Raw genomic sequence first — 25540 nt, 5'->3', positions numbered from 1 at the left:
ATCCCGTCCTGTCTGTCTATAGCGTACATAATATCGACTTAATTTTGTGTCCTGAGCTCTCATGTCGGTCATATCTCTCTCATGACGTCGCCCACAACACGCGCCGCCATGGCGCGCCGCTGCGCCGGCGTGAGCAGTTCCGACTGCAGTCGTGCTGCCTGCAACCGCTGTATCATGCTCTCCATAATGGCCGCCTGGTCCTTGTCTTCTTCGTCGTCGTCGTCCAGCTCCGCCGTTTGTTGTTGCCAGATGGCCTGCCGCAGCCCTGCAAAGTCGTCGCGGTCGAAGCCGAAATCGACGCTCTCCGGGTCGTCAAAGTTGATCTCGTCGTCCGACTCTGTACCGGGCAGTCGGACGTCCTGAAACGAACCAAACAGGTCGTTCTCGTCGCCCTCGCCATCGCCGACCAGTTCCCAGTCGTTGGCCTCGAGCGCCTCGAGTAGTCTCGGGATGCCGGTTTTTTCTACATTGTCAGTGCCAATTGTAGACGAAAAAAAATGGGGAAAAAAGGGGGGGAAGAAGGAAAAAGGACCTACCACCAAACTCGTTGGTCGCCTCTTGGCCCGGGGCCACGGCAACAAACTCCAACCCGGCTACCAGACATGCGTCGTCCCACACCTCCATTGTCTCCTCGTCGATGGGCGTCTGTGACACGCCCACCACGATGCCGACACCTTCAAAGTCCGCCAACATCTCTTCTTGATCTTCGTCTTCCTCTTGCAAGCCCACGTCCACGACGGGCCCAAGACGTTGCACGAGCCTTGCGACGTGCTTGACGAGGTCGCGCTGCCGTGCAAAGGCCGACGTCTGCTGCACGTCGACCACCACCACCACGCCGCCCAGGGCCTCCCGCACTTCGCGCGCCTCGTCGGCCAGGAACGCATCAGCCCATTGTTCCGGTGTCGACGGGTCTTCGGTGGTGTCGTCTTTCGAGGCGGTTTTGGCGTTGTCCCTGGAGGGAGAATCTTCGTCTGTCTTCGTCGGGCCGTCCTCTGGCTCCTTCGGCGCGTCGTTCGTCTCGTCAGGTTTTCCTTCTTCCTCCTTTGGCTCGTCCTTTGCGCTCTCTGCCTCTGCCTCTGCCTCTGCCTCCGCCGGTGTCTGCCCAATGAGGTCCAGCCAGATGGGCACCTGCGCGTTGTAGTACGCCGTCTGTATCGCCAGCTCCTGTGTCGTGCCCGCCAAGGCGCCTGTGCCGGCCGATGCCGCGGGATATTCGCCGGTGAGGTCTAAACAATGAACTGTAAGAATCACTCTGCTATCAACAGCCCTGTTTGTTCATCACGACCTACCTTTGATGACTCGCGCGAGATGCTCCTGAGACTCCGCCAGTGCCACCGCCAGAATGCGGCGCGGGTTGCTAATTTCCGTCGGCGCCATTGTGATACGCTGTGGATGTCGAAAGAGCCAATACTACTGTCCGTGTTGTAGAGTGATGCCGATGATATCGAAGAAAGTGTTCTCCGCGGACGGATAGGTGGCGGCAGAGGAAGGTGCGGCAGAAAGGATGGGCGGTGACGTCGCGCTATTGGCTGTGCCGCCAATCTCAGCGCAGCTTCCTAAACTACGTAATGGTGCTACCAACGCCTCGGACTCTTCAGCACTCTGACAACACCCCAGCTTCTGTTTTCATGGCTCAAAGGGAGCTTCTCAAATATAAGAAAATTCAAGAAAAAAATAAGCTCTCGTAAGATTTCTTGTTTCCCAAATTAAACATCCAGATAATGGAAGCCTAGGCGAACACAATCTGTTTGGTAACGGCAGCTTTGTGTTAGTGCTTTTGGTGGATCGCAACTTCCCCCTCCTTACCCATTGCTCGCTGTTTTTTGCTCTGCGGTTCTAGCCGCTTCGATGGGCAGTGGCGACCGAGACCGTCACCAAAACCGTCCCCACCAAAATCCGTGTCCTGTTGAGCTTCACTTTCACGACTGTGATCCTCCATCCACAGCTCAATACGACGACAGACGCGCTGTACAAGTTTTCTTCGGCAGCTTAGAGCTTCAAATCCCTCCTTCCGACACGTCCACCACCTTGTACCCGTCAGCAACCCCCCACATCTCCCAAAATGGCGGCCGTGGTCAACCTCGACGACGACGACGTCATGGAGCCTACGCTCCAGTCCATCCTCGACCAGCGCTCCCTCCGCTGGATCTTTGTCGGCGGCAAGGGCGGTGTCGGCAAGACCACCACCTCGTGCTCCCTCGCCATCCAGCTCGCCAAGGTCCGCCGCAGCGTCCTGCTCATCTCCACGGACCCCGCACACAACCTGTCCGACGCCTTTGCGCAAAAGTTTGGCAAGGACGCCCGCCTGATTGACGGCTTCACCAACCTCAGCGCCATGGAGATTGACCCGAGCGCGGGTCTGCAGGACATGCTGGCTGGCATGAACGAGGATGGCAGTGGCGGCGGCGGCGGCGGCGGCGCGGCGGCCGGCATGAACTCCATGGTCCAGGACCTGGCCCTGTCCATCCCCGGCATCGACGAGGCCATGTCCTTTGCCGAGGTCCTGAAGCAGGTCAAGTCGCTGTCGTACGAGACCATTGTCTTTGACACCGCCCCCACGGGCCACACGCTGCGCTTCCTGCAGTTCCCCACCGTCCTCGAAAAGGCCCTGGCCAAGATCAGCCAGCTGTCCGAGCAGTATGGGCCCCTCCTCAACGGCCTCATGGGCGCCGGCGGCGCCGGCGCCGGCGCCCTGCCCAACGGCCAGAGCCTCTCGGGCATGATTGCCCAGCTCGAGTCGCTGCGCCAGACCATTTCCGAAGTCAACACCCAGTTCAAGGACGACGCGCTCACCACGTTTGTCTGCGTGTGCATCCCCGAGTTCTTGTCGCTCTACGAGACCGAGCGCATGATCCAGGAGCTCGCCAGCTACCAGATCGACACCCACTGCATCGTCGTCAACCAGCTGCTCTACCCCCGCAAAGGGTCGGCCTGCGAGCAGTGCGGCGCGCGCCGGCGCATGCAGAAAAAGTACCTCGACCAGATCGAGGAGCTATACGACGACTTCAACGTGGTCAAGATGCCGCTGCTCGTCGAGGAGGTGCGCGGCAAGGAGAAGCTGGAAAAGTTTAGCGACATGCTGATCCACCCGTATGCGCCTGCGGACGTTGACGATGGCGATGAGAAGAACTAGGGACAGGATCACGAAGCAGTGGCCGACGTATAGGGGATCATTTGGCAGACTGGAGCATGAGTTATGAGCGTTGAAGTGACAAAATTTTAGATACACCCACAAAACACGGGGAGATCATCAAAACCCCAGTACACAAAAGATAAGAAAAGAGACTGCATTACGTGCTTGCATTTCTCGAGTCGTTTGATTCGCAATCGTTTGCGTCTATGGTGCTAGAAAGATGAGACTTGGTGAAAACATGACAGTATAAAACGACTGTGGCCATCGTTCCCTTACTCGGCTCGTAGATGTGAACAAAAAACAAAGATGAGCAGAAACCAAATGAGTAAATACAATGGCAAGATAGAAACACACGAGTAGCCCGCCCAGTGTAGACATAGTACACGGTATCATCAATCCATCCGAGATGATGTGAAGAAGATGCAGAAGAGGAGTCGTCTAGGAAAAGGCAATACAGATGCAAAGCACAACAGCCGCAAAGGAGATAGCAAAGAAAGCGAAAGGCAAAACTTTGCGGGAAAGAAAAAGCACAGTCTATTTCTTTCTTTCGTCATGCCACCTTTTAACGGCCCTCGACGGTGTGTCGTGCGTCTTGCCGTGTCCGCTTAAGCGACCGCATGACGTACTCATACGTCAGCATCGTCACCGTCGCTGCAGGCACTGCGCGCATCATGTTGGTGCCCATCCCGGCATAGAATGCCCGCCATCCCTCGTCTTGCAGGATCGTCCGAAACGTCGTCACGATGCCCCGGTAGCGCGGCGCATCCTGTGCGCTTGCTGCACCGCCACCGGTCTGTGCGGCCGCCTTGGTGGCCTGCCGTCGTTGCGTCTGGAGCCGTGTCCGGATCACTTCATGCGGGTACGTCAGGCTGCTGGCCAGGACCTTGGACAGGATCGTGGCCGACAAGATGCCCAGCCAGTGCGCGGGCGCCTCGCCCTCGCTCGGCGACTCGCCCATGCCCCGCCCCGTGAACTGGGTCTTGAAGTACTCGTAGGCAGGGAACTGCACTGCGACGTGCGTCAGGCCCAGCAGCGCGGGGGTGAGGCCGGAGTAGAACGACAGCACGCCCTCGGTCGTGTACATTTTGCGCGCGGCGTCGAGCGTCGACCGGTAGTGCCAGGGCGTCGAGATCGTGGGGCGGGAGGTCGGCGTGCCTCCTGTGGCGGGGGCGACGGTGCCCGGCGGGCCGCGCGGCATCTGTGACATGAGCCGCGTCTTGATCACCCAGATCGGGTTCGTCACAATCGTGCTGCTCGCGCCGGCCACGACGGATGACCAAAAGTTGATCACAAAGGTGTTTTCAATGTGGTACCGCTCGCTCATAACGCTCTTGCTCTTGTTGTAAACGGTAAACCACACGGCCCAGGTGGGCAGGTATCCCATGATAATGGGACCCAGGCCGCGGTACAGGCCACGGACACCCTCGTCGCGCCAGATGACCCGTGCGGTGCCGACCAGGCCATTGTATAGTCTGTGGTGGCTCTGGCCGGCTGCTGCTGCTGCTGCCCCCGTGGCACTGGCTTGGCGGTGCATGGCTGCAAATCCGCCCTGCGCCTGCAGTTTCGTCTTGATCACGTCGAGCGGGCACGTAAACACGCCCGACGTAAACCCACCCACGGCGCCGGCCAGAGCATTGAACTGCGATTCCGACGCGCGGAGCGTCCAACGCTGGAAGGGCGTCAGCAGGTGCAAATTGGCTGCGTATGCAGAGGTTGGGTTGCCCGGCGTGTACGACGGGGGTGTCGTGGCAGACGAGGGCAGAGATTCGGAGGTAGGGGATGAGGCGAGTGGTGTCGGGACATTCTCGGCGCGGATGGCGGGAAGCTCGATTGGTAATGACGTGGGTGCGGCGGAGGAGATAACGTGAGAAGCGTCGACATGCGAAGGCAAGAAGCGCTCGGCAAACGGATGCGATGCAGGATGTGTAGTCGACGGGTCAGAGGAAGAAGGAGAATCTGGAGACGCGGGCGCAGCAGTGATCGGTTCCAAGACGGGTGGAACGGTATCGGAGGGAATCGGAGAGGATGAGATCGCCGTCGGCGCGGGTGTCGAAGGCGTTGCGGTGCTCGCTGTCGCACGGGCTGGCCTTACATCTCCATCGCTCGGCTGGGCAGGGGTTCTGGTGCTGTCCAACAAGGCTTGTGAGGTCGGCGGTATTGGCGGCGGCGATGCGGTGAAGCTCGCTGTCGCGGTGCTGCTATTACGGCTGCTATTGCTGCTGCTGTTGGTGTCGTTGTCGCTCCGACCTCCACCGCTCACATTGGCATCATGAATCCTATTCTCCTCGGCAGCACGGCCTCTCGGCACATGCCCCGACATCGGTGCGGTCCAACGGTCGCTTCACAGACCACAGACTCTCCCTTACCACAAAAACAGCACCAAAAATGAGACCTATCCCGGGATACCCGCCACCACCAAAAGCTGCTCCGTCGCCGTCCGTGAAGTCGGGTCGAAGGAGGAAGCGGTGGGAAGGAGCCGATGCGTCCGGCCGCTCTGGACGGCGTGTGTGTTCGTACGTTGCGCGGGTTGTAGCTATTGTTTCAAGCTCTTCTCGCTGTCGGCGATCCCTGCGTTGTGCGTGGAAGCTGTGTTTGTGGCGTTGGGGAACAGGAGCTTCGGGTTCGTGGGTCGAAACAATTGTTACTGCCGGCGGAAACTGATTGGGGCAAAAGAGGGGGAAGCTGAAGGGCTTCTCGTGTGGAGCGGGAAAACAAAAAACCAGAAATAAAATGTACTTGCACCAAAAAATCGCTGGCGGCGCGGGAGATTGCTCTTTGGGGAAGGCGCGATGCGATGAAGCCTTGGAGAATGAAAACAGAGAAAGAGCGCAGTGAAAAGAAGTGGGAAGGAGAGAATGAGCAAAGAACGCCAACCAAGGAAAGAAGTAGTAGGAAGCGAAAGCGGACTAGGAAGCGAGAGGTCCTAGCACTACCACGCGGAAACTAGAGGGTAGTTTTCACGGTGAACGGGCGATGAAAGAAGAATGTTGATCCAACTGCTGCAGCTTGGCCTTGGACTGCCGAGAGAGGATGCAAGTAGTAGAGGAACGAACGGTGAAAATCAGCTGTTGGGCCGGAGCGGCTTCTTCGCCGTGCCTTCCTTGGTTTCTAGTTTCCCGCGCTCGCTCTCTCACGTGGGTCCCGCGGTTGATGACAAAATAAATCGTACAACGTCCAGAAAAGGGAGGCCGAACCTGGCCGCTGACAGTTGCCGTCTGCCGAATACGGGCAAAAGCAACGGAGCGCAAAATGATGCAAGACCGGAGGCCAAAGAAAAAAGACTTGACAAATAAAAATATGCAAACGACAGTCTCCTTCACGGTAATGATGGGAGAATGACACGAGCAGGTAAGCAATCAAAACTGCCTTCGGTTCGAGTCTGCTCCTATGGAGCAGATACAAACGCTCCGTATTACGCTCCGTTTTACTTTACCTGGCCGTCGGACGATGGAGACGGATGAGCGGACAGGACCATTTGACATGTGGACTAGGAAACAGGATGCCTTTCTCGAAATATGAGTACCTAGAAGAAGGCGCTAGTTACCGGGAGAGGCTTTGCGCGACGAGCAAAATAATAGAGGCAGGGCTGACACTCGGCATCTTGGTGGGGTAGGCACAGCATGCCATCATGGGCCCATTTCACAGTCACTTTTGTTTCGTCTAATAAGGCAATATGCGAGGGCAAAACAGCTGTTGTCCGACCTCAATGAGCAATCGCAGCTTACATTCCATGACTATGGAGGTTAAACACCTCTGAGAGATTCACCGAATAGAGATCGTGATGGGGGCTGTATTTATTATGTTGGGTTATGATGACCATTTTATTTTTTATTTATATATATTAAAAAAAAATAACCATTAGATCCATGACTTATTTGCTTTTGAAAAGAAACGATACATTTTTTCAGAGAATACGAGAAAAATACAACTGTAGAATGAAGCGACACGTACGGGGTAGGACGTCCTGCTGTCAGCCTGCAAAGAAGAGCATAACAGTCTCGGTGCTGGTTACGTCATTTTCACGCCGAGGCTCTCAAACTGGGTTCGAGCATTAATATAGACTTCGCCCTTGCATATATGCGATGGCCAGGCTCGTAGGACCGAGCTCCTCAAGGCTACAAATCTCAACAACCTACATAGAAACATACCGAAGAGGAGCACATTGACTTCTTGTCCGTATTCTACGAAGCGACGTCCAAGGTAGCTTGAAAACGTGGGCCAATACCGTACTTACAACTACAGCACTCAAGTACTTCCCTCCGATAAAGTGCAATCTGCTTTACGAACTAGCCAATGTAGCTGTCAAGAATTATATGCCGTAACTGACGATGCATAAAGAGCTATGCGGTTTGCGTATCTGAAATGCTTGCAAGTTAGCAGCGTCAATATGTTCATCGATCCTTTTATTCGCAAACATGATGTCACAATAGTACGAAGCATGTGGTGAAGGTATTGTCCTGTCTTAGCTGGGGACTTGAACTGAATTCAGCTCATTTCAGCGTGCGAATGGGCGGGAGAGACAAACCGATAATGGGCTGGTTGCAACATTGCACACACGTCGTTGTGTTGAAGCGAAGCTTAACGACTTACTTGTGTTCCCTTTGGGACCGAAGAAGACAGTGCTTCACCCCACTGCGATATATTCAGAGGAGCACAAATTCAATCCGTATATGGTCTTCTACCGTGTCAAAACCCAAAGACAACTTTAAAACCACCTGCGATTGTAGCACGGGGCAGGAGCAAGCACGGCCTAGCTCTTCGGCCACGTTGGCGGAGCTGGAGGCGTCGCTCAACTCATTGAGTCCTGTTGCACGGGATTTCGAGGCAAGGAATTCTGATGGCCCTTTCGGAAAGAACAATCGTTGCGTGTGTATGGAAACTCTGCCGAGGCACCTCAACTCGTTCTGTACAACATGCACTGATCGAGGGCCTGAACCGATGCGGATTTCAAATGATGACCGTGTCTGTTGGATTGAGGCTTCTTGCGATTGCCTACGGTGTAGAAAATAGGTAAATAGGTAGGGAAACTTGCGATCTATTTATCGTTTCTCAACTTCTAGCTCTCCAAGAAAGGCAAAAATCCTTCTTGCAAAGTCATGCATACGTGTATATGTAGAGGACGACAGGGCTAGAGCTGTCACTGGGGCGGACCGGTCGCCAACGATCGGTGTGGGCCGAATTTTTGAAACGCTGCTTTTCCCCTATTCAGCAGGGACGTGCACGCCGTGCTCCGCCGCGCAAAACTGAAACACAGACCTTGGCCTATTCAGGCCTTTCCCCCTTCTCTTCAACAAGGATTCAGGAAGTGACGCCCAAAAAAGAGGGGGATGTGGTATTGAAAGAGGGGCAGTATCGCCATCCTGGCCGTTAAAGAAGAACCGTTTCCGTTTCTAAGCCCCTGGGCAATAATACTGCCGCTTAAGACTTCTTCAGGACATTGTTGCTTTGAATTGTTCGATGTGTTTTCGATCCTGGTGGTCGATCTGCCAGGAAGGTGGCATCTAGAAGGCAGAAAGAAAGGACGGCGAGATCGAGAAACGAGATGGTAATTCGCCGGCAAAAGGAGCCGGAGGGCAGCTTGTCAAGGAGCCTTGCAAAGCAGTCGCGCACGTCGCCTCTTCTCTTTTGCCAAAATGAGGCCGAGACCGTGCCAAATCGCGCAGTCCGATATGCAGTTGCCTGGCCTGATGGATCTGCCTTATGACAGACCGTCTGGCCGTCTCTGCTTGGGGCGTGATGTATCTTTGCCGTCGCCGAGCATTTAGCAGAGGGCGATCGATTTTGCTTTCCTTGTGCTGTCTGCATGTGGCCGGCTCTCGCGAAGGAATGAGAGGTTGTCATGTAAACAAAGCCGCTCTGGCTAGTGTCCTTGTATGGGCTGAGCTTATGCAGGCACCACATGCATGTACATGCCTGCTCTTATTGCACAGAATCCACACCCATGCATGTTTCGTCGACTAGAAGAAGAGAGAAGGTAGGGGAAAAAGACGCGACTCAGCGAGGCAAAAACACGTCTGGAAGGATGACACGTCCCAAGGATACAAAATACTTTGAAAAGGGCAAGTGCGAGGCGCCGATTTAAAGGGGCAGGGGCTCTTTCCCTTGACATGACCCCTCCTTCCCTTCACAGTAGCCTGGCCTGTAACAACAAACGGCCAACAAAACAAACACAGGGCAGCCTCCGCACCTTCCTCCGTATTATTGTTTATCACGGAGACTCACAGACGAGACCACATACCCCCTTGCTTAGCGCACACGCAGCTGTTGCCAGTCTTGGCCCCGTCCTTCCTTCATATTTTCCTCTTTTGTCTCTTTCTCTGCTTTTCTTTCCTTCCATTCTTCCTTTTCCTACAACTCGTTGCATTTTGTTTTCGTCCCCTTGTTCCTTCCTGATTAATCCCTTGTCTGCCGTTCAAACTTCGGACCTTCCACAATAAAAACTACGAGACGAGTCCTGCCTCGTTGTTTCCTTGTTTTCTTGAACCTCGCTCACTACTTATGAATCCCGATTGCTGTCGCATTTTGACATCTTCGACCTCTACTAGAGTTTTCCCTCTCAGCTACCTCACTCTCACAAGCCGCTCCAAATTCGCTCACCTACGCGTGTCTTCTTCACCATGGCTCTCCAAACTGTGTACCAGCAGTTCCTGGGTGCCCCGAACTCGGCCAACCTGACAGCCGACGCGTCCTTGTACTACATAACCACATCCACCTCTATCCACGGCAGCACCGAGATCATCAAGCACTTTGCCACTCTGCGCAAGCAGCTCAAGAAGAACAAGGAGGCCGTTCTGAGCTCCGTGGAGTCGGCAAACGGTCTGGCCCTCGAGATCGACACTGCTCTGGAGTTCATCACCGGTGGTGGACCTTATCTGCCACGACTCGACGACAACTTCTTGTCTGACCGCAAGGTGTATTTGCCAGTTGTACGTGACCAGAAAAACCCGCGGCTACATGCTTTTCGCCAACCCCTCCCTCTGGAATCCTTGAATGTGCCTACAGGCTCGTCCGCCTGCATGATGCATCTGAAATGCTAACCGGAGATTTTTGCTTGTCTCGTGCGATAGACCCACTTTGTTTCGTTCGATGCTCAAGGCAAGATTTCACAAATCCGCCAGTCCTGGGACCAGGGCGCACTGCTGAAGCAGATTGATGTGATTGGCAAGTCCGGACGCAACTGGCCCATCAGCGATGGCACCGAGCAGGTTAAGACGATCGCCTCGGCTATCGCTGCCAACAGCGGCAGCCAAGAGAGCGCGGCCGCGGCTGGCGCCAATACCGATCTGCCTGTTCGGCCACGCGGAAACTCTGCTCTTCGTGATCCTCACGCCTCCTTGGAGCTCTTCGCGTCGCGGGAACAGATGGAGACGCTGCCTGCTGCCGTCGTATCGCCTTACGCGGGTGTGCGCCCTAAGCAGCGCGACGTGACTGACATTCTCAACGACAACCCACCAGACGAGGAGACTGCCGCTAATGCCGTTGTGTCTCCCTACGCTGGCCGCCGCCCGCACCAGCGGTCTTTTGCGGATATTCTAGGCGACGAGGATGGCGACGAGGAAGAGGGCGATCCTGCTGGCGATTCGCCAAGCAGAGGACGTAGCGTTGGGAGCCGCGCGCGGTCGCAGTCACCAACAAAGGCGATCGCGCCCAAGGCCGGCTCGAGCAAGAACTACCAGCCCGTGCGACTGTTTGAGGCCGACGAGGCTGCCGCTGCTGCTATCGATGCCAACTCCCCCGAGGGTCAGCGCTTCTACCGGCCCAACCCCAAGCGCTACAACCACTTCGATTTCGCCGACGGTTCTGACCCGCAGGATGCTCCCAAGGCCGGCACGGCTTTCGACGCGCTCCCTAGAACGAAGCACAACAGCCAGTGGTCCTTTGAGGATTTCGCGACGCCGCAGAAGCCGCCTTCCCGGGTGACACGTGGCCAGGAAGTGCGCCACTTTGGTATCGAGAACGACGACTTCCCCGAGACGCCCTCGGCTGCCTCTCGGAAACCTGCGCAGCTGAAGCCCCGCCGCGACGCCGAGACACACTTTGAATTCCAGGATGATGGTGAACCGTCTGGCGCGCCCCGGGCGGCTGGTAAGCCGCGTGGCGCAGGTCAAAACGACGGCCTGGGTCTGTACAAGAACAACCTCTACAAGGAGGACGGAACGGCACCAACACCTGCCCCGGCTCGCGCGCTGGGCAACATCACCAACCTCAAGGACCGTTCCAAGATTTTTGAGGCCCATTTCGTCATGGCGGACGAGCAGCCTGCGGCCAGTGACGCTGCTGAGCCGGCCGGTATCAGCGACGACCGCAAGAAGGCGGTACAGATGATGGAGTCGCACTGGGGCGCGGAATTTGACGACGCGGAAGACGCACAGAAGGAGAATGTCTCGATTCCTGGCACCCACGTGTCCGGAAAGGCTGGCGACCAGCGCGGCATCCAGGTCGGCGGCGACGGCATGGGTGGCAAGAAGTCGGGCCGCAGCTGGAGCTTTGGCGGCGAGGATGACGAGGCCGCGCCCGCAGTACCGGGCAAGAAGCCAAACAAGGCCACGCAGGCCAGCGACTTTTGGAACTTTTAAAAGATGACGGTCGCGCCTTTCCTTACAGTGTGACCTTGCTGCGCTGGGTTTGCCTTTTTGCAATGTTTCCTTTGTCGCTTTATTTTGATGACGAATTTACATGCCTACAGATGTTTCTATGACCCAAAGGCCTTTACTGCTTTCCACCCGACTGTTCTATTCTATTTTACTCTTTCGAAATTGTTTCATTTTGTTTTCAATACCATGGACGAGTCTTTGAGCCCGTTCTCCTACATCGTACTACAGATTGTTGTATTACCAAATGAAGCTCATCCAGCACGTTTTTTGACAAGACAAACGGAACGAGTGGACAGCATTTTCACCTGGTGGTCTTTACGTTTTGTTAGCAAGTCCCATTTTGGTGGACTTTCCGAGATGGGACGTTTCGTAAGCCAGATGAGAATGAGCACCCTGGCCAAAGGAAACGAGGCAATCAAAGTGGTTTATGCTTGCAGTCCCGTGCGCCTGTAGTCACTGAGAGACGGATTAGGCAGAAATCAAAGTGTTTAAACGGGTGAAAACCTGAACCCAAAGCGTCACATGAAATAAACACTGGTATGGTTGGATATACAAAGCATGCAACATTTGCGATTGGGGTTGAAACCGAGTTTAGTAAATACATCGAAGCAGTTGTAGACAGGTGCCAGAAAGGTGGCGTCCATCAAGTCTGCACGTAATACTTGGGTGTCCTTGTTCCTCGCTGGAAAAGACTGAGGCGGGACAATGAGTGTTTTCTGGCCCCTGGCAGGTAATCTCCTGGCACTGGTATGACGAAGCCTGTTGAGCCCCAGCCAATGGGATCGTAGCCAATGCTGCGTCCCTTCTTCCCCTTACTCCACTCATTCTTTCTGCCCTTCGTTCCTTCTATTTCCCACCCACACCCTACCAAACGCGCCCGCCCAACGTTTGAGAAACGGCAGGCGCGCACCGCGTCGAGCCCGCAATAGAAAATAAATCGATTTACTTTGTTGACGCGGGAAGGCACGGGGCACTCGTCATTTTGGGTTTGGGGCCGCACCTGCCTGTCCAACCAATTTTGGTGCTAATTTGCAGCCACACTCGTCTGCCTTCCTTCTGCATTCTATGAATTACTGTTTTGCGCCTTTCTTGACACCTGCGACGTTCTTCCTTGGTCATCCTCTCCTTTTTGTTTCTTTTCCTTTCGGCTCTGCATCCTCGCTTGCGCGACCGAAACGCGACCAAAGTAGACGACGTCCAACACAACGAATTCACGACCGGATAACGACCTAAAGGGGGGCACGCACTTACAGGGGGCGGTGCCTGCATACCGCCTGCGTGTCCTTTTATCTCTCCATTTCGGAGTCTCTTTTTCTCAACATTTTCCACAACGACGAGCCTCGAAAGCCACTCGCGATTTTTCCCGGCGCCGACAAACGTGAAGACGATAAGAATCTGGTGCAGGGACCGTTTGCGACGCGACTGGGACGGCTTGGCTCCTTGGTAAACACGGCGGGGAGAACGGCCGGTGTTCACCCATTTTGCAGCGGCGCCGAGTTCATGCGCCGAGTCCCCCAAGCCGTGCACTAGTGAACACCCGATCGGATCGACGATTTGCGCGCACCGCGACTTTCAGCGACGACCGCCGCGACTGAGTGTGCCCGATATTTCCGCATATTATCCACTCGCGACCCGCAACGTCCTTTTCTGCGCACCGACCCGTACTTTGCGCTCCGACGCGGAGTCGGCCATCGCGCCAGAGAGACATGTGCTGCAGCCACCAGCTGTTGCCTGCTCTTCTACCGTGCCGGGACTGCCCGCTGTACGCTCTTGTTGATGTGTAGCGGCGGCACCCGTTTTCTTGTTCATTTTGTGTGACGAGGAGACCAGTGGCGACGCGAAACAAGACCTTTGAGGGCGCAGTCAGATTATTAGTGGGGTTTCAACTTGCTGCACACCGCTGACCACATAATCACGACTGGCCGGCGACTTACGCTCCTTTTTCACCTGGCAGACACAACCTGACAGCTACACTCCTTCCACACCCCGGAAAGCACACACAACTCGCCCATCATGGCTCCAGGTGCTCCCGCCGGCGCCGGCGGGAACATCAAGGTCGTGGTCCGTGTGCGTCCTTTCAATGGACGAGGTATGCCGCTCCTTTGGTTTGATTTCCTGATGCGCTGCGCACATCTGTTCCGATCCGTACTGACCTGACTGTTCTCTTCCACAGAAATGGATCGCAATGCCGCGTGCATTGTGGAAATGCGCGACAACCAGACGGTTCTCACACCACCACCAGACCACGCCGGGCCTGCAAAGGGAAACAAAGATACGTCACAGAAAGTCTTCGCCTTTGACAGATCGTACTGGAGTTTCAACAAAGACGACCCCAACTACGCCGGCCAATCGAACTTGCACGAAGATCTCGGCCTGCCGCTGCTCGACAATGCCTTCCAGGGCTACAACAACTGTATCTTTGCCTACGGCCAGACCGGTTCGGGCAAGTCCTATTCGATGATGGGCTACGGCAAAGAGATCGGCATCATCCCCCAGATTTGCCAGGACATGTTCAAGCGGATCGGAGAGATGCAGTCCGACCCGAACCTGAAGTGCACCGTCGAAGTGTCCTACCTCGAAATTTACAACGAGCGCGTCCGCGATTTGTTGAACCCGGCCACAAAGGGCAACCTCAAGGTCCGCGAGCATCCGTCCACCGGCCCCTACGTCGAAGATTTGGCCAAGCTTGTCGTCGGAAGCTTTCAGGAGATCGAGCACCTCATGGACGAGGGCAACAAGGCACGGACGGTGGCGGCGACAAACATGAACGAAACCTCGAGTCGAAGTCACGCCGTGTTCACTCTGATGCTGACCCAGAAGAAGTTTGACGTCGAGACCAAGATGGAGATGGAGAAGGTCGCCAAGATCAGTCTAGTGGATTTGGCGGGCTCCGAGAGAGCCACGTCCACGGGTGCCACCGGCGCGCGGTTAAAAGAAGGTGCCGAGATCAATCGCTCTCTGTCGACCCTCGGTCGCGTCATTGCTGCCCTTGCCGACCTCTCGACAGGCAAGAAGAAGAAGGGCGGCGCATCAACACAAGTGCCCTACCGAGACAGTGTCCTGACGTGGCTGCTCAAGGACTCGCTTGGTGGCAACAGTATGACAGCCATGATTGCTGCCATCAGTCCCGCCGATATCAACTACGACGAGACACTGAGTACGCTCCGCTATGCCGACTCGGCCAAACGCATCAAGAACCACGCCGTCATCAACGAGGACGCCAACGCACGCATGATCCGCGAGCTGAAGGAGGAGCTGGCACTGCTTCGAAGCAAACTCGGCGGTGGAGGCCCCGGAGGTGCCGGCGGTGCCAATGTGCCGCCCGACGAGGTCTATGCGGAAGGCACGCCCTTGGAAAAACAGCTCGTCAGCATCACGCAAGCAGACGGTACCGTAAAACGCGTGTCGAAAGCAGAGATCGCCGAACAGCTCAGCCAAAGCGAGAAGCTGCTCACGGACCTGAACCAAACATGGGAGCAGAAGCTCGCCAAGACCGAGGAGATTCACAAGGAGCGTGAGGCGGCACTCGAAGAGCTCGGCATCAGCATCGAGAAGGGATTTATCGGACTCAGCACACCCAAGAAGATGCCCCATTTGGTCAACTTATCCGACGACCCATTGCTCGCTGAGTGCTTGGTGTACAACCTGAAGCCAGGCACCACCACCGTCGGTAACGTGGATTCGCCAACCGAACACCAAGCCAACATCCAACTGAACGGCTCTCGTATCTTACAAGAGCACTGTACGTTTGAAAATGCGCCAGACGGTACGGTCACGGTGGTTCCCATGCCTGACGCTGCTGTCATGGTTAACGGAAAGCGCATCACCGAACCGAAGCAGCTGCACTCGGGCTACCGCGTTATCCTCGGCGACTTTCATATTTTCCGTTTCAACCATCCCATGGAGGCGCGTGCCGAGCGGGCTGAAATACGCGCGGAGCAGAGCCAGAGCCTGCTGCGGCAGTCCATCACAGCGAGCCAACTCCAGAGTCTAGACCGCACGTCCCCATCGCCGAGCCCACGAGGTGTGGGCCATGGGCACGACCGGTCGATCAGTAAGGCTGGTTCTGACTTTGGAGGGTTCAGCGACAGCCGACCAGAATCGCCTGCACCATTCTCGCGCAGCGGCCGCGACTCGGACTGGTCATTTGCGCGCCGCGAGGCTGCTGGTGCGATTCTGGGCACCGACCGCAACGTTGCCAGCCTGACGGACGACGAGCTCAACACCCTCTTCGAGGAGGTCCAGCGGGCGCGTGCGGAGCGTGTGACAACGGGCCGCGAAGGAGACGAAGACATGGAATCCATGTCGTCGTATCCGATCCGTGAAAAGTACATGTCTACGGGAACGATTGACAACTTCTCTCTCGATACTGCTCTCACCATGCCATCGACGCCCAAACAGGGCGAGGTGGACGACAAGCTGCGCGAAGTCCGTGAAGAGCTGCAGATCCAGCTTGAGAAGCAGAAGGAGGAGTACCAGGACCAGCTCAAAACGGCCGAGGCCGCCAACGTCGAGGTCGAAGAGATCAAGAAGGAAAAGGAGCGCATGGTGGATGCTCTGCAGACTCTCAAAGTCGAAATGCAAAAGAAACTCGACGTGCAGCGACAACAGTATGAGGAGAAGATGGAGAAGATGGACCCGTTGAAACGGCCCAAAGCTAAGCCGAAGCTGTCGCCCGAAGAGATCGAACTCGCCAAGAAGGTGACCAAACACTGGCGCAGCCGCCACTACGTGCAGATGGCGGAGGAAGTGCTTCAACATGCGGCCACTCTGAAGGAGGCCCAAATCATGAGCCACGAACTGGGCGAGAACGTCTTCTTCCAGTTCGCCGTGGTCGATGTCGGCCATTCCATCTTTTCCTCTTATGACATGGTCTTGAACGATTTGGAGGAGGGCGAAGATCCTGCGCTCGAGCAGGCCCAGAAGCCCTGCGTCGGCGTGCGCTTAATCGACTATAAGTACAACGTGGTGCGCCTGTGGAGCTTGGAGAAGCTGTACGAGCGCATCCGGCAGATGCGCCTCCTCCACCAGTGCCTCGACCAACCGGAGTACGGCGACCCCGTTGACATGGCCAGTCCATTTATTGAAAGCCACATGCCCGCATACACTCTCATAGGTGACGTGGATGTGCCGCTCAAGACTGTTTTTGAGTCGCGGGTCCAAGACTTTTCGCTCGACGTTATCTCGCCGTACACAGGCCATGCGATCGGCATCATGAAGCTGGCGCTGGAGCCATCGAGTGCCCGCGCCCCGCCCAGCATGCTCAAGTTCAACGTTGTGATGCACGAGATGATTGGTTTCCCCGAGCGTGAGGGCACCGAGGTCCACGCACAACTGTTCATCCCCGGCATCTCGGAAGACGACGGCATCACGACAACGCAGATGATCCATGATTTCGACGAGGACCCCATCCGGTTTGAGAGCGTGCACAGCATGAGCGTTCCCATTGCCGGCCCGCAGGACGCCACGCTGCGTGTCGCCGTCTTTGCCAAGGTGTCGTCCATGCACCTGGACAAGCTCCTTAGCTGGGACGACATGCGTGACGCGGCGCTACCGACTCGTGAGAGCGGCCCGCAGGCTGCGCGGATCGCTGAATCGCACTTCTTTACCGAAGAGCGCCATGACGTCCTCTCCCGCATCCAGATTCTCGAAATGAACGAGGAAGGCGCCTATGTGCCGGTGGAGGTAGCACAGCTGAACGAGCTGGATCCGGGCACGTTCCAGTTGCATCAGGGCATCCAGCGGCGCATTGCCATCAACGTGTCGCACAGCTCGGGCGACATGCTGCCGTGGGACGGTGTGAGCGCGCTGCGCGTCGGTAAGATTCAGCTTCTGGATGCATCGGGCAAGCAGCCGGACCCCAACAGTGTGCCGCCGCCCGACGTGACACTCAAGCTGTCGTCGGCACCGTCCTTCCGCAACAACGCCAACGGCACGCGCAGCATCACACTGACCGGCCAATGGGACTCGAGCCAGCACAACTCGGCTCTGATGGACCGCGTGACGGCCGACAAGTTCCGCGTACAGATGACGGTGTGGTGGGACATCACGTCGGAAAAGCTCGCCGAGCCCATGAAGTTCTCGGCCACCTTTTGCTGTCAGATCCTCTCGCGGTCGTTTGTGCGGCAGCCGTCGATGCTCTCGGCGCTCTGGCAGTCTGTCCGGTTTGTGCGCTCCTCGACGGCCATGTTCACGATTGCCACGCGACCGGCACCGATCAAGCGTGTGGGTGACCTTTGGCGGATGAACAGCCAGCACGACTATGTCAAGGGCGAGGAGAATCTGGGTGCGTGGGCACCTCGCGGTGTCACGCTCGTGAGCGACTACATCAGCGGACGCAAGAAGCGACAGCGCATCCTGGAGATTGGCGCGGCACAGAACGCACTCAAGCGCATCGGCCTCCCGGCGCCCAAGTTCACGCCCGAGCACGAGGCACGCCTGCTTGCTGAAAGTGGGATCCACAGCGCCGATACCAGCGACGATGTCGCGGTTGACGAAGAGGCCCGGGAACGGAACGGCGAGATGGAATCAATCGAGGAACTGCTTCGGGATACGCCGGAAGCGTCGCAGATTCTAGCCGCTCCGGCCGAACCGGCACCAGAAGCCACCCTCGAGGCCGTCCCAGAAATCGAACCAAGGGCCGACGACGAGGCTGCTACACCAAGGGCAGAGCCCTCAAGCGCGCCCTTTGCGGAATCCAGCGAAGTAGAGCCGGGTGAAAAGCCCACTACGGATACCGCAACCGTGGCCGCCGAAGAAGAGGACAAGGCACCGGAGGAGCAGCTTACTCAAGCGGGAGCCGAGCCTGAGGTCCCAGGTCCGCTTGCATCTGGTTACACGGAGGAGGAAGAGCGTGTGCTGCACAAGAGCCTCAAGCTGTGGAAGAAGTACCCGGACCCGCTGGCGCAGCTCCTGGCCCCTGAGAATACGGCGCCACCCGTCAACGGTGTGACATCGGATTCGGCCGAGCCACCCAGTCTCATTACCACCGTGATCCGCGTGCCCAAGAACCCCAAAGTCATGAAGGGCGGCTATCTCCTGGTACCGAGCAATGACGCCACGCGGTGGATCAAGCGCTTCGTGGAACTGCGCCGGCCGTACCTGCACATCCACAACGTCACGGATGGTGACGAAGTTGGTCTCGTCAGCTTGCGCAACGCCCGAGTCGAGAGTGAGCCCGGCATCCTGGGCCTGCTGGAGAGCCGCCATCCGGACTACCGCCACAACGGCTTCGACATGCAGGATCATCACGACTACTCACAGGACGAAAGCCAGTCGGAGCAGAACGGCGGGTACACCAACGGCGGCAGCAGCAACGGCGACGAGAGCGCCAGCGAAGCGGAGAGTCACCGTACGAACGGTACGAGCGGTACGAAGGGTACGAACGGCACTGACGGCACCGACGGCAACAACAGCAACAACGGCATGTCCTCACCACCACCCTCGCTCCCACCAACACCGGCCTCCAAGAGCACGACCCCGTACCGGGCTGGCCACCGGAGGACGTCGTCGGGCCGGATGATCTCAACCATCTGGACCGGCAGCGGTGGCAGTGTCGGCCATGGCGGCCCCAAGCGCCGCCCTGGTCTCCAGCGGCTCAGCGACCGGCTGCAGGCAGGCGTGTTTGCCATCTACGGGACGGACAACACATGGCTGTTTGCGGCACGCAGCGAGCGCGACAAGATGGAGTGGATTGCACGGATCGATCAGAGCTTCCTGATGCCTCCTTCGTCCGTTTCGTCGTCTATGGCCAACACTCGGTCCGCGAGTCCCAACATTGCTGCTGGTGTCGTCGGTGCTGTCGGTGCCGTCGGTGCCTTTATAGGATCCAAGATGGGGCCGACAGGGCAGAATGCGGACGGGTGACGACGTTGTGCTCCAACCTGACGAAGTCATGATGCCAAGCTGCGCTTTTCGTTTCTTTTGGAATTCAGCATGTTCAAGTTTCGAACCAAACGCCAGCGACAAACGAAAGCAGCAACTCTTGAAAATTAAAAGAAGACGAACACAAAATCGAATACAAAATCAAACACAAAAAATCACCAAAAACAAAGCCCAAAGACACCCATAAGATAGCAAACACAGCGGCGGATATACCCAATTGTTTCTTTTTCTTTTCTCTTTACTTTCGTTATTTTTCCTTTGTCCTAGAATGTATATTATACCAGATGATGAGCTTCGACTCCGTCTCGTTCAGATGCCTCACTTACCTGACTCTCTCCTCTTTCCCAATCTGTCATATTATTTCCTAAATTTCCACGGATAGAGATGTAAACAATCGATTATACCCCACCGTTTTCGTCGTTTTGTTCAAAGTTCCTATTTCTCGTGTCTTATTTGTCGCCCTCTCAGAGATTGTTCGCCCGAGCTTCAGCTGCTCGCATATGTTCCTTTGCTTTTTTCTTTTTACCCTAGCTTCCCTTGTTGCCCTGGTCTGCATCGAAGAGGGCCTGCTGCTACGGGATGGACTGTCGATGTTCCTGGAGAATGTAAAGTATCACGAAATGAAAACACATATTCCACTGTCAAGTTACGAGATGGCCGTCGTAAGTAAATACTGAAAACGGAAACTGCTTACGAGTCCCCTCTTTTTCTTCTGTCTTCACGGTACGGCAGGGACGATGGTGAAGAAGGTGGCAGGAGACAGGATGCAGGGTCGTGTGTACTTGCCTGATTCGGCCACTTGCTTCATAGCAGGAAAAGGCAACGGCAGAACGTTTTACGAAGCAACCGCAAAGACCTAGTAATGGGCCAGGCCAAGGAATCTACCGTCGCCTGCGCCGGGTGCAATTTTTTCTTATCTTGCCAACTGTACTGTGTATTAGCGCCTAAAGAAGAAAGGAGTGACTTCATTGTGAGTAGGGAAGAGGGCAGGAGCTTCCGAGTGACCGTCCGCCGTATTAGAGGCTGCACTGGGGCGAATTGAGCAGGAGCACAACAAGACAAGCAAAAAAAGCGCGAAAAAAAATCTTCCCGTCACCTCTCTCCTTCCTCACTTTGTGTTGTCCGTTTGGCTTAACAGCCCCCTCTTTCGTCACTCCCCCCACTTTTAAAAAAGTACAAGAAAAGCAGGTGTTACTGAGAGCATGAGTGCATGTGCGCCACGGTCGCTCCTGCAACTACTAGGACCACAACAGCGTGTAAAACTGTGTTCGGCCTCGCCTGCTTTAAAAGGACGGATCCGTCCACTTCCCCCCAGCTTTGCTACTGTTTCTTCCTCTCGTCATTGTCATTGTCAATTCGTACCTCAACTCCCTCCAACACCGACCGGATCTCGTTTTCGACGACACGTCTCTTCACCTACCGTCAAAATGTCCGACATTGTCCACGAGACCATTAAGGGTAAGATGCAGAGCCAATTCCTCCGGCTCTTCCAAGCCCTCTCCCGCGGCCGTACAGCTGCGCAATCTCGCGATGCTGTTTTTGCGTCTTTTGTTACAATACCCAATCTCGACGAAAACCTTCTCGTCGCCCCCAAGACCGTCCTTTACTTTGCCCTGCTCTCGGTCCCGCACCGTCTATGCGCCTCCTGACCCTATCGTCAACTCTGCCTCTCTTGCTTGTGGTGACACTTTCCATTGCCATCTTCTGAGAGGCTTCATTTGGTGACAAGCCGATTTGGGCTACCAAACCACATTTCCGTACCATCACAATCTATCTCTTCCAATTTCTGTCCGCATTGGCGACAGTCTGGGTATACGTGTTACATCCCACCTTGCGCGTCGCAAAGCTTTTTCCCTCAGCTGCCCTCCCCCTCCACCAATTTTTAAATCTTATCGCTTATCGCAACAGTTTGCCCCTCTTTTTTTCTGTCCGCGAACAACGCTGTGCACCTTAACACGCTGATGCCCTGTAAATGGAATGACGTCTTGGAGAAGCGGCCAGGGGCATTTTCATTAATGTCCCCGACACTAACAAACATTGCGCAGATGGCTGGTTCCGCGAGATCTCCGATATGTGGCCCGGCCAGGCCATGACGCTCCGCGTCAAGAAGGTCCTCCACCATGAGAAGAGCAAGTACCAAGATGTGCTCATCTTCGAGTCCACCGACTACGGCACCGTCCTGGTCCTCGACAACGTCATCCAGTGCACGGAGCGCGACGAGTTTTCGTACCAGGAAATGATTACCCACCTGGCCCTGAACTCGCACCCCAACCCCAAGAAGGTCCTCGTCATCGGCGGCGGCGACGGCGGTGTTCTGCGCGAGGTTGTCAAGCACGACTGCGTCGAGGAGGCCATTCTCTGCGACATTGACGAGGCCGTCATCCGCCTGTCGAAGCAGTACCTGCCCGGCATGGCCGCTGGCTTCAACCACCCCAAGGTCAAGGTCCACGTCGGCGACGGCTTCAAGTTCCTCGACGATTACAAGAACGAGTTTGACGTCATCATCACCGACTCGTCGGATCCCGACGGCCCGGCCGAGAGCCTGTTCAAGAAGTCGTACTTTGAGTTGCTGCACAGCGCCCTGCGTGAGGGCGGCGTCATCACAACCCAAGGTTGTACGTTCCTCCCCGATTTCTTTGACCAACGCATATCCGCTAACATATGTTTTTTTTGCCCCGACCAACAGCCGAGAACCAGTGGCTGCACCTGCCCCTCATCACAAAGCTCAAGCAGGACTGCAAGGAGGTCTTTGCTGTCGCCGAGTACGCCTACACGACGATCCCCACCTACCCGTCGGGCCAGATTGGCTTCATGGTCTGCAGCAAGGACCCCAACGCCAACGTCAAGGTGCCTCTGCGCAAGTGGACCCCCGAGGAGGAGAGCAAGCTGTGCAAGTACTACAACTCCGAGATCCACAAGGCCAGCTTCATCCTGCCCAACTTTGCCGCCAAGGCTCTGCAGTAAGTGCCGCCTGTGGCAGTGGCAGAAGCGACGGAGGAGTACGAGAATGTGGTGGTAGAAGTGCTCTTAGTGCGTTCCCAGGCACAGGCATATTTCACGCGGTCTTTTCACATGATGACTTTAATGCCTTTGAGCAAGTCATATTTGGTAATTTTGACTTGCAATAATTTTTTTTTCTGTTTTTTTGTTTAACATGCGTGGCATTTTGTATATCTCCTAGGAGCGAGAGGCATCATTCTCGGCAGGGAATATCTAAAAGGGAAATTTAAAAATGGGAATGAGATTTCAAACAGCTGTCAAGAGACAAGAAAGTGAAATTTATGCAAGTGAGTAAATCTCAGTGGCTGGCTGGTGGGTGACAGTCCGCCGAAAGAAACGTCGCGGCGAAGATTGCGTAGATCTCGCTTATAAAATCGAGACAAAGTCTATTCTTTTGTGTTTATTTTTCGTATTCCAAGTTACATTTTCCACTGCCATTTATTCCTCGTACCGCACCTTGCCTGCGCTGACGTCAGGGTACACGTCAAACCGCCGCTGGTCACGCAACGGAATGCTGCTCCGCGTCGACTCAATGGTGTCGGCATCGAGATCGGCCGTCACAATGGTCTCCTTCTCGTCGGCCTCCACCAGCACCTTGGCCATCGGGTCTACCACCAAGCTGTGGCCCCAAGCGTGGTAGGACGCGTTCAGATCCCGTGCCGGGCTGCAGAACGCCACGTACACCTGGTTGTCCATGGCGCGGGCCTGGCCCTGCAGCCTCCAGTGCAGCGGGCCCGTCGTCGTATTAAAGGCGCCCGGGTAGACGAGTGCAAAGCAGCCCTGGCGTGCGGCCACGGTCGCCAGCTCGGGGAACCGGACGTCGTAGCAGATGGCCACGGCAATCTTTCCGTACGGCGGCAGGTCCACAATCGTCACCTTGTTGCCCGGGGAGAGAACATCCGACTCTTTGAACTTGATCTTGCCCGGGATGTCAATGTCAAACAGATGCACCTTGCGGTGCGTCGCCAGCAGCGCGCCGTCGGGGCCAAACGTCAGGGACGTGTTGTAGTAGGTCTTGCCGTCGTCCCGCACGGCGTCCTTGGTCTCCACCGATTCCGGGATCGACCCGCCCACGAGGTAGACGCCGGCCTCCTTGGCCATGGCCGACAGGGCGTGGAAACTCGGGCTCGCCTCTTTCGTCGGCGGCGACGGCAGCAGCGGCTCGGCGTACGACGGGAAGTAATCGCACCCATACGGCGAATTGAAGCACTCGGGCAGCACAACAAGACCCGCCCCCAGCTTGGCCGCCTCGAGCACCTTGTCGCGGGCGTGCGCCAGGTTGGCAGCCTTGTCGGCGCCGCTGGCCAGCTGGATGCAGGCAATCCGGAGATTCTTGCGCAGGAGCGCCGAGCCCGGCAGCTGGGCCGGCGGGGTCTTGGTCGTAGTCATGGCGGCGGGTGAGAAGTGGAAGAGGCGAGAAGACAACGGAGCAGTAGGCGGCGCGGACCGGAAACGGGAGGATGAGGTTGCCAGGCCGAAGAACGGAGCCTGTCGGCAAGTGGCCAGTGGAGTGCGAGACAGACAAGATGCGTGAACAGTCAAAGACGTAGCAGTTCGGGACGAGGCTCGAAGGGAACCAGCTTGCATTGTTAATGGAGCGGGTAAGGGAGCGTGAAAAGTCGCTGGATTTCGGGGAAGACGAAAGGGCCGCAAATATGCGTCGCGGGTGGGAAAGTGCTATGGATGCGGTCCTTTTCCAGGCATTGTCCGCCGCGAAGGAAGGTGGGGTAGGGGTGACGGCGGACAATTGGCGATGACACCATGACGGTTGGAACGAACTACCCTTTTGGGAAGTTGCGTTCCACTTCGGGAAATACAGCCTTGTTAAGTCGACGACGACATCAAGGGAAGGCGTAGAAGGTTGTTCTTTCCCCACGATGTAATATATGTGGTGACATGTGCATCTTTTGGACCACCTCTCGAATTGCATTCTGCAAAGGAAATTTGTGTTTACATTTGGCAATGCCGCCGAACCTGAGCAACGCCCACGACTTATCGGACAATACCTACAAATTACAAGGCTCGTCGTCATTGGGAGCATGAGCCGGTACGCCACAAACACCTTTGAGACCGTTTTTGGAAGCAGAAACCGCGACAATGGTAACGGGTATCGAAATACAACAAGAGACGTCTCTAGCAACAGCAGCCCCTTGAGTCCATTTCCACCGTCACAGCGGCAGTACCGGGCCAGCTTGAGCGCTGACATAAGGTCGGAGCCGCAGCCGGAGCCGGGGCAGATTGAACACAGCGAAGACAGGTTCGACCGAGACTTCATACAAGGGCACGAGTCATGGCAACCCACGAACAGTGTGCATAGGGTCACCAATCCGGACAAGAGCAGCGGGCAATCTACATTCCAGCATTCTTCTGGTGTTGTGCTTGGGAAGCGAAAGGCAACCAGACAGGCACATATGGGAAGCTCTTCGACACCCAAGACGCTTATTGATGATGCAGTCCGGCAGAAGAGGCAGCGATTCTTGAAGATGGACGACTGGACCGGTATCAGGTCCTTCGCGGCCAACAAGCCGCTCGAAATACAATTTCAGCAGCACAACACCGATGCTCCGGTTTGGGGATGGAGCAAGCAGGCTGGACCTATACATCCCCCGTCACAGCCGCAACTGCCACAAACACATATGAGCCGACGACCGTTCCCAAGAGCCATTTTAAGTACAAGGAGCCTCTCACCGCGACACACTTCGGTAGAGGGATACCGCAGTCAATCGAGCCACCTTCCCACCAGAAGGCGCGATTGTGAAGGGCAAGCTAAGATTACCGTACCTGGCCGACAACCCAGTGGACAGTCTCATGAAACAAACGTAAAAATGGGCAATTACCGCTACCAACCAGCCCCTATTGCATTCGGAAGCAGAGATGGCACGTTCGCCTCGTCGAAAAGCAGACTCTCTTCCAATACCAGCAGTGGGCA

The 25540-nt window shown here is 56.1% G+C and overlaps 8 protein-coding genes across 8 annotated transcripts; 5 read left to right on the top strand and 3 right to left on the bottom strand.

Moving 5' to 3' along the window:
- Positions 1–68: 68 nt before the first annotated feature.
- SPBR_05017 (uncharacterized protein) lies at positions 69–1377 on the bottom strand (the record flags this gene model as incomplete). Its single annotated transcript, XM_040763294.1, has 3 exons — positions 69–463; positions 537–1226; positions 1290–1377. The coding sequence occupies 3 exons, from the start codon at positions 1375–1377 to the stop codon at positions 69–71; spliced, it is 1173 nt and encodes a 390-aa protein (XP_040615873.1).
- Positions 1378–2062: 685 nt separating this feature from the next.
- On the top strand, positions 2063–3133 carry SPBR_05131 (arsenite-transporting ATPase; the record flags this gene model as incomplete). The annotated part of the gene is made up of 1 exon (XM_040763408.1): positions 2063–3133. The coding sequence occupies one exon, from the start codon at positions 2063–2065 to the stop codon at positions 3131–3133; it is 1071 nt and encodes a 356-aa protein (XP_040615872.1).
- A 562-nt stretch (positions 3134–3695) lies between these two features.
- SPBR_04868 (uncharacterized protein) lies at positions 3696–5453 on the bottom strand (the record flags this gene model as incomplete). The annotated part of the gene is made up of 1 exon (XM_040763145.1): positions 3696–5453. The coding sequence occupies one exon, from the start codon at positions 5451–5453 to the stop codon at positions 3696–3698; it is 1758 nt and encodes a 585-aa protein (XP_040615871.1).
- A 4297-nt stretch (positions 5454–9750) lies between these two features.
- SPBR_04802 (uncharacterized protein) lies at positions 9751–11709 on the top strand (the record flags this gene model as incomplete). Its single annotated transcript, XM_040763079.1, has 2 exons — positions 9751–10059; positions 10201–11709. 2 exons carry the CDS (start codon positions 9751–9753, stop codon positions 11707–11709), a joined length of 1818 nt encoding a protein of 605 aa, XP_040615870.1.
- Positions 11710–13740: 2031 nt separating this feature from the next.
- On the top strand, positions 13741–19593 carry SPBR_04540 (kinesin group protein; the record flags this gene model as incomplete). Its single annotated transcript, XM_040762817.1, has 2 exons — positions 13741–13816; positions 13901–19593. 2 exons carry the CDS (start codon positions 13741–13743, stop codon positions 19591–19593), a joined length of 5769 nt encoding a protein of 1922 aa, XP_040615869.1.
- A 1445-nt stretch (positions 19594–21038) lies between these two features.
- On the top strand, positions 21039–21260 carry SPBR_05445 (uncharacterized protein; the record flags this gene model as incomplete). The annotated part of the gene is made up of 1 exon (XM_040763720.1): positions 21039–21260. The coding sequence occupies one exon, from the start codon at positions 21039–21041 to the stop codon at positions 21258–21260; it is 222 nt and encodes a 73-aa protein (XP_040615868.1).
- A 422-nt stretch (positions 21261–21682) lies between these two features.
- SPBR_05219 (spermidine synthase) lies at positions 21683–22575 on the top strand (the record flags this gene model as incomplete). Its single annotated transcript, XM_040763496.1, has 2 exons — positions 21683–22226; positions 22298–22575. The coding sequence occupies 2 exons, from the start codon at positions 21683–21685 to the stop codon at positions 22573–22575; spliced, it is 822 nt and encodes a 273-aa protein (XP_040615867.1).
- A 474-nt stretch (positions 22576–23049) lies between these two features.
- On the bottom strand, positions 23050–24000 carry SPBR_05184 (uncharacterized protein; the record flags this gene model as incomplete). Its single annotated transcript, XM_040763461.1, has 1 exon — positions 23050–24000. One exon carries the CDS (start codon positions 23998–24000, stop codon positions 23050–23052), a length of 951 nt encoding a protein of 316 aa, XP_040615866.1.
- Positions 24001–25540: the final 1540 nt, after the last annotated feature.

Source organism: Sporothrix brasiliensis, assembly GCF_000820605.1.
Source record: "Sporothrix brasiliensis 5110 chromosome Unknown Cont21, whole genome shotgun sequence".
Classification (NCBI taxonomy): Eukaryota; Fungi; Ascomycota; class Sordariomycetes; order Ophiostomatales; family Ophiostomataceae; genus Sporothrix; species Sporothrix brasiliensis.
Note: the sequence above shows the minus strand (reverse complement) of the source record. Positions and strands in the feature narration are given on the sequence as shown.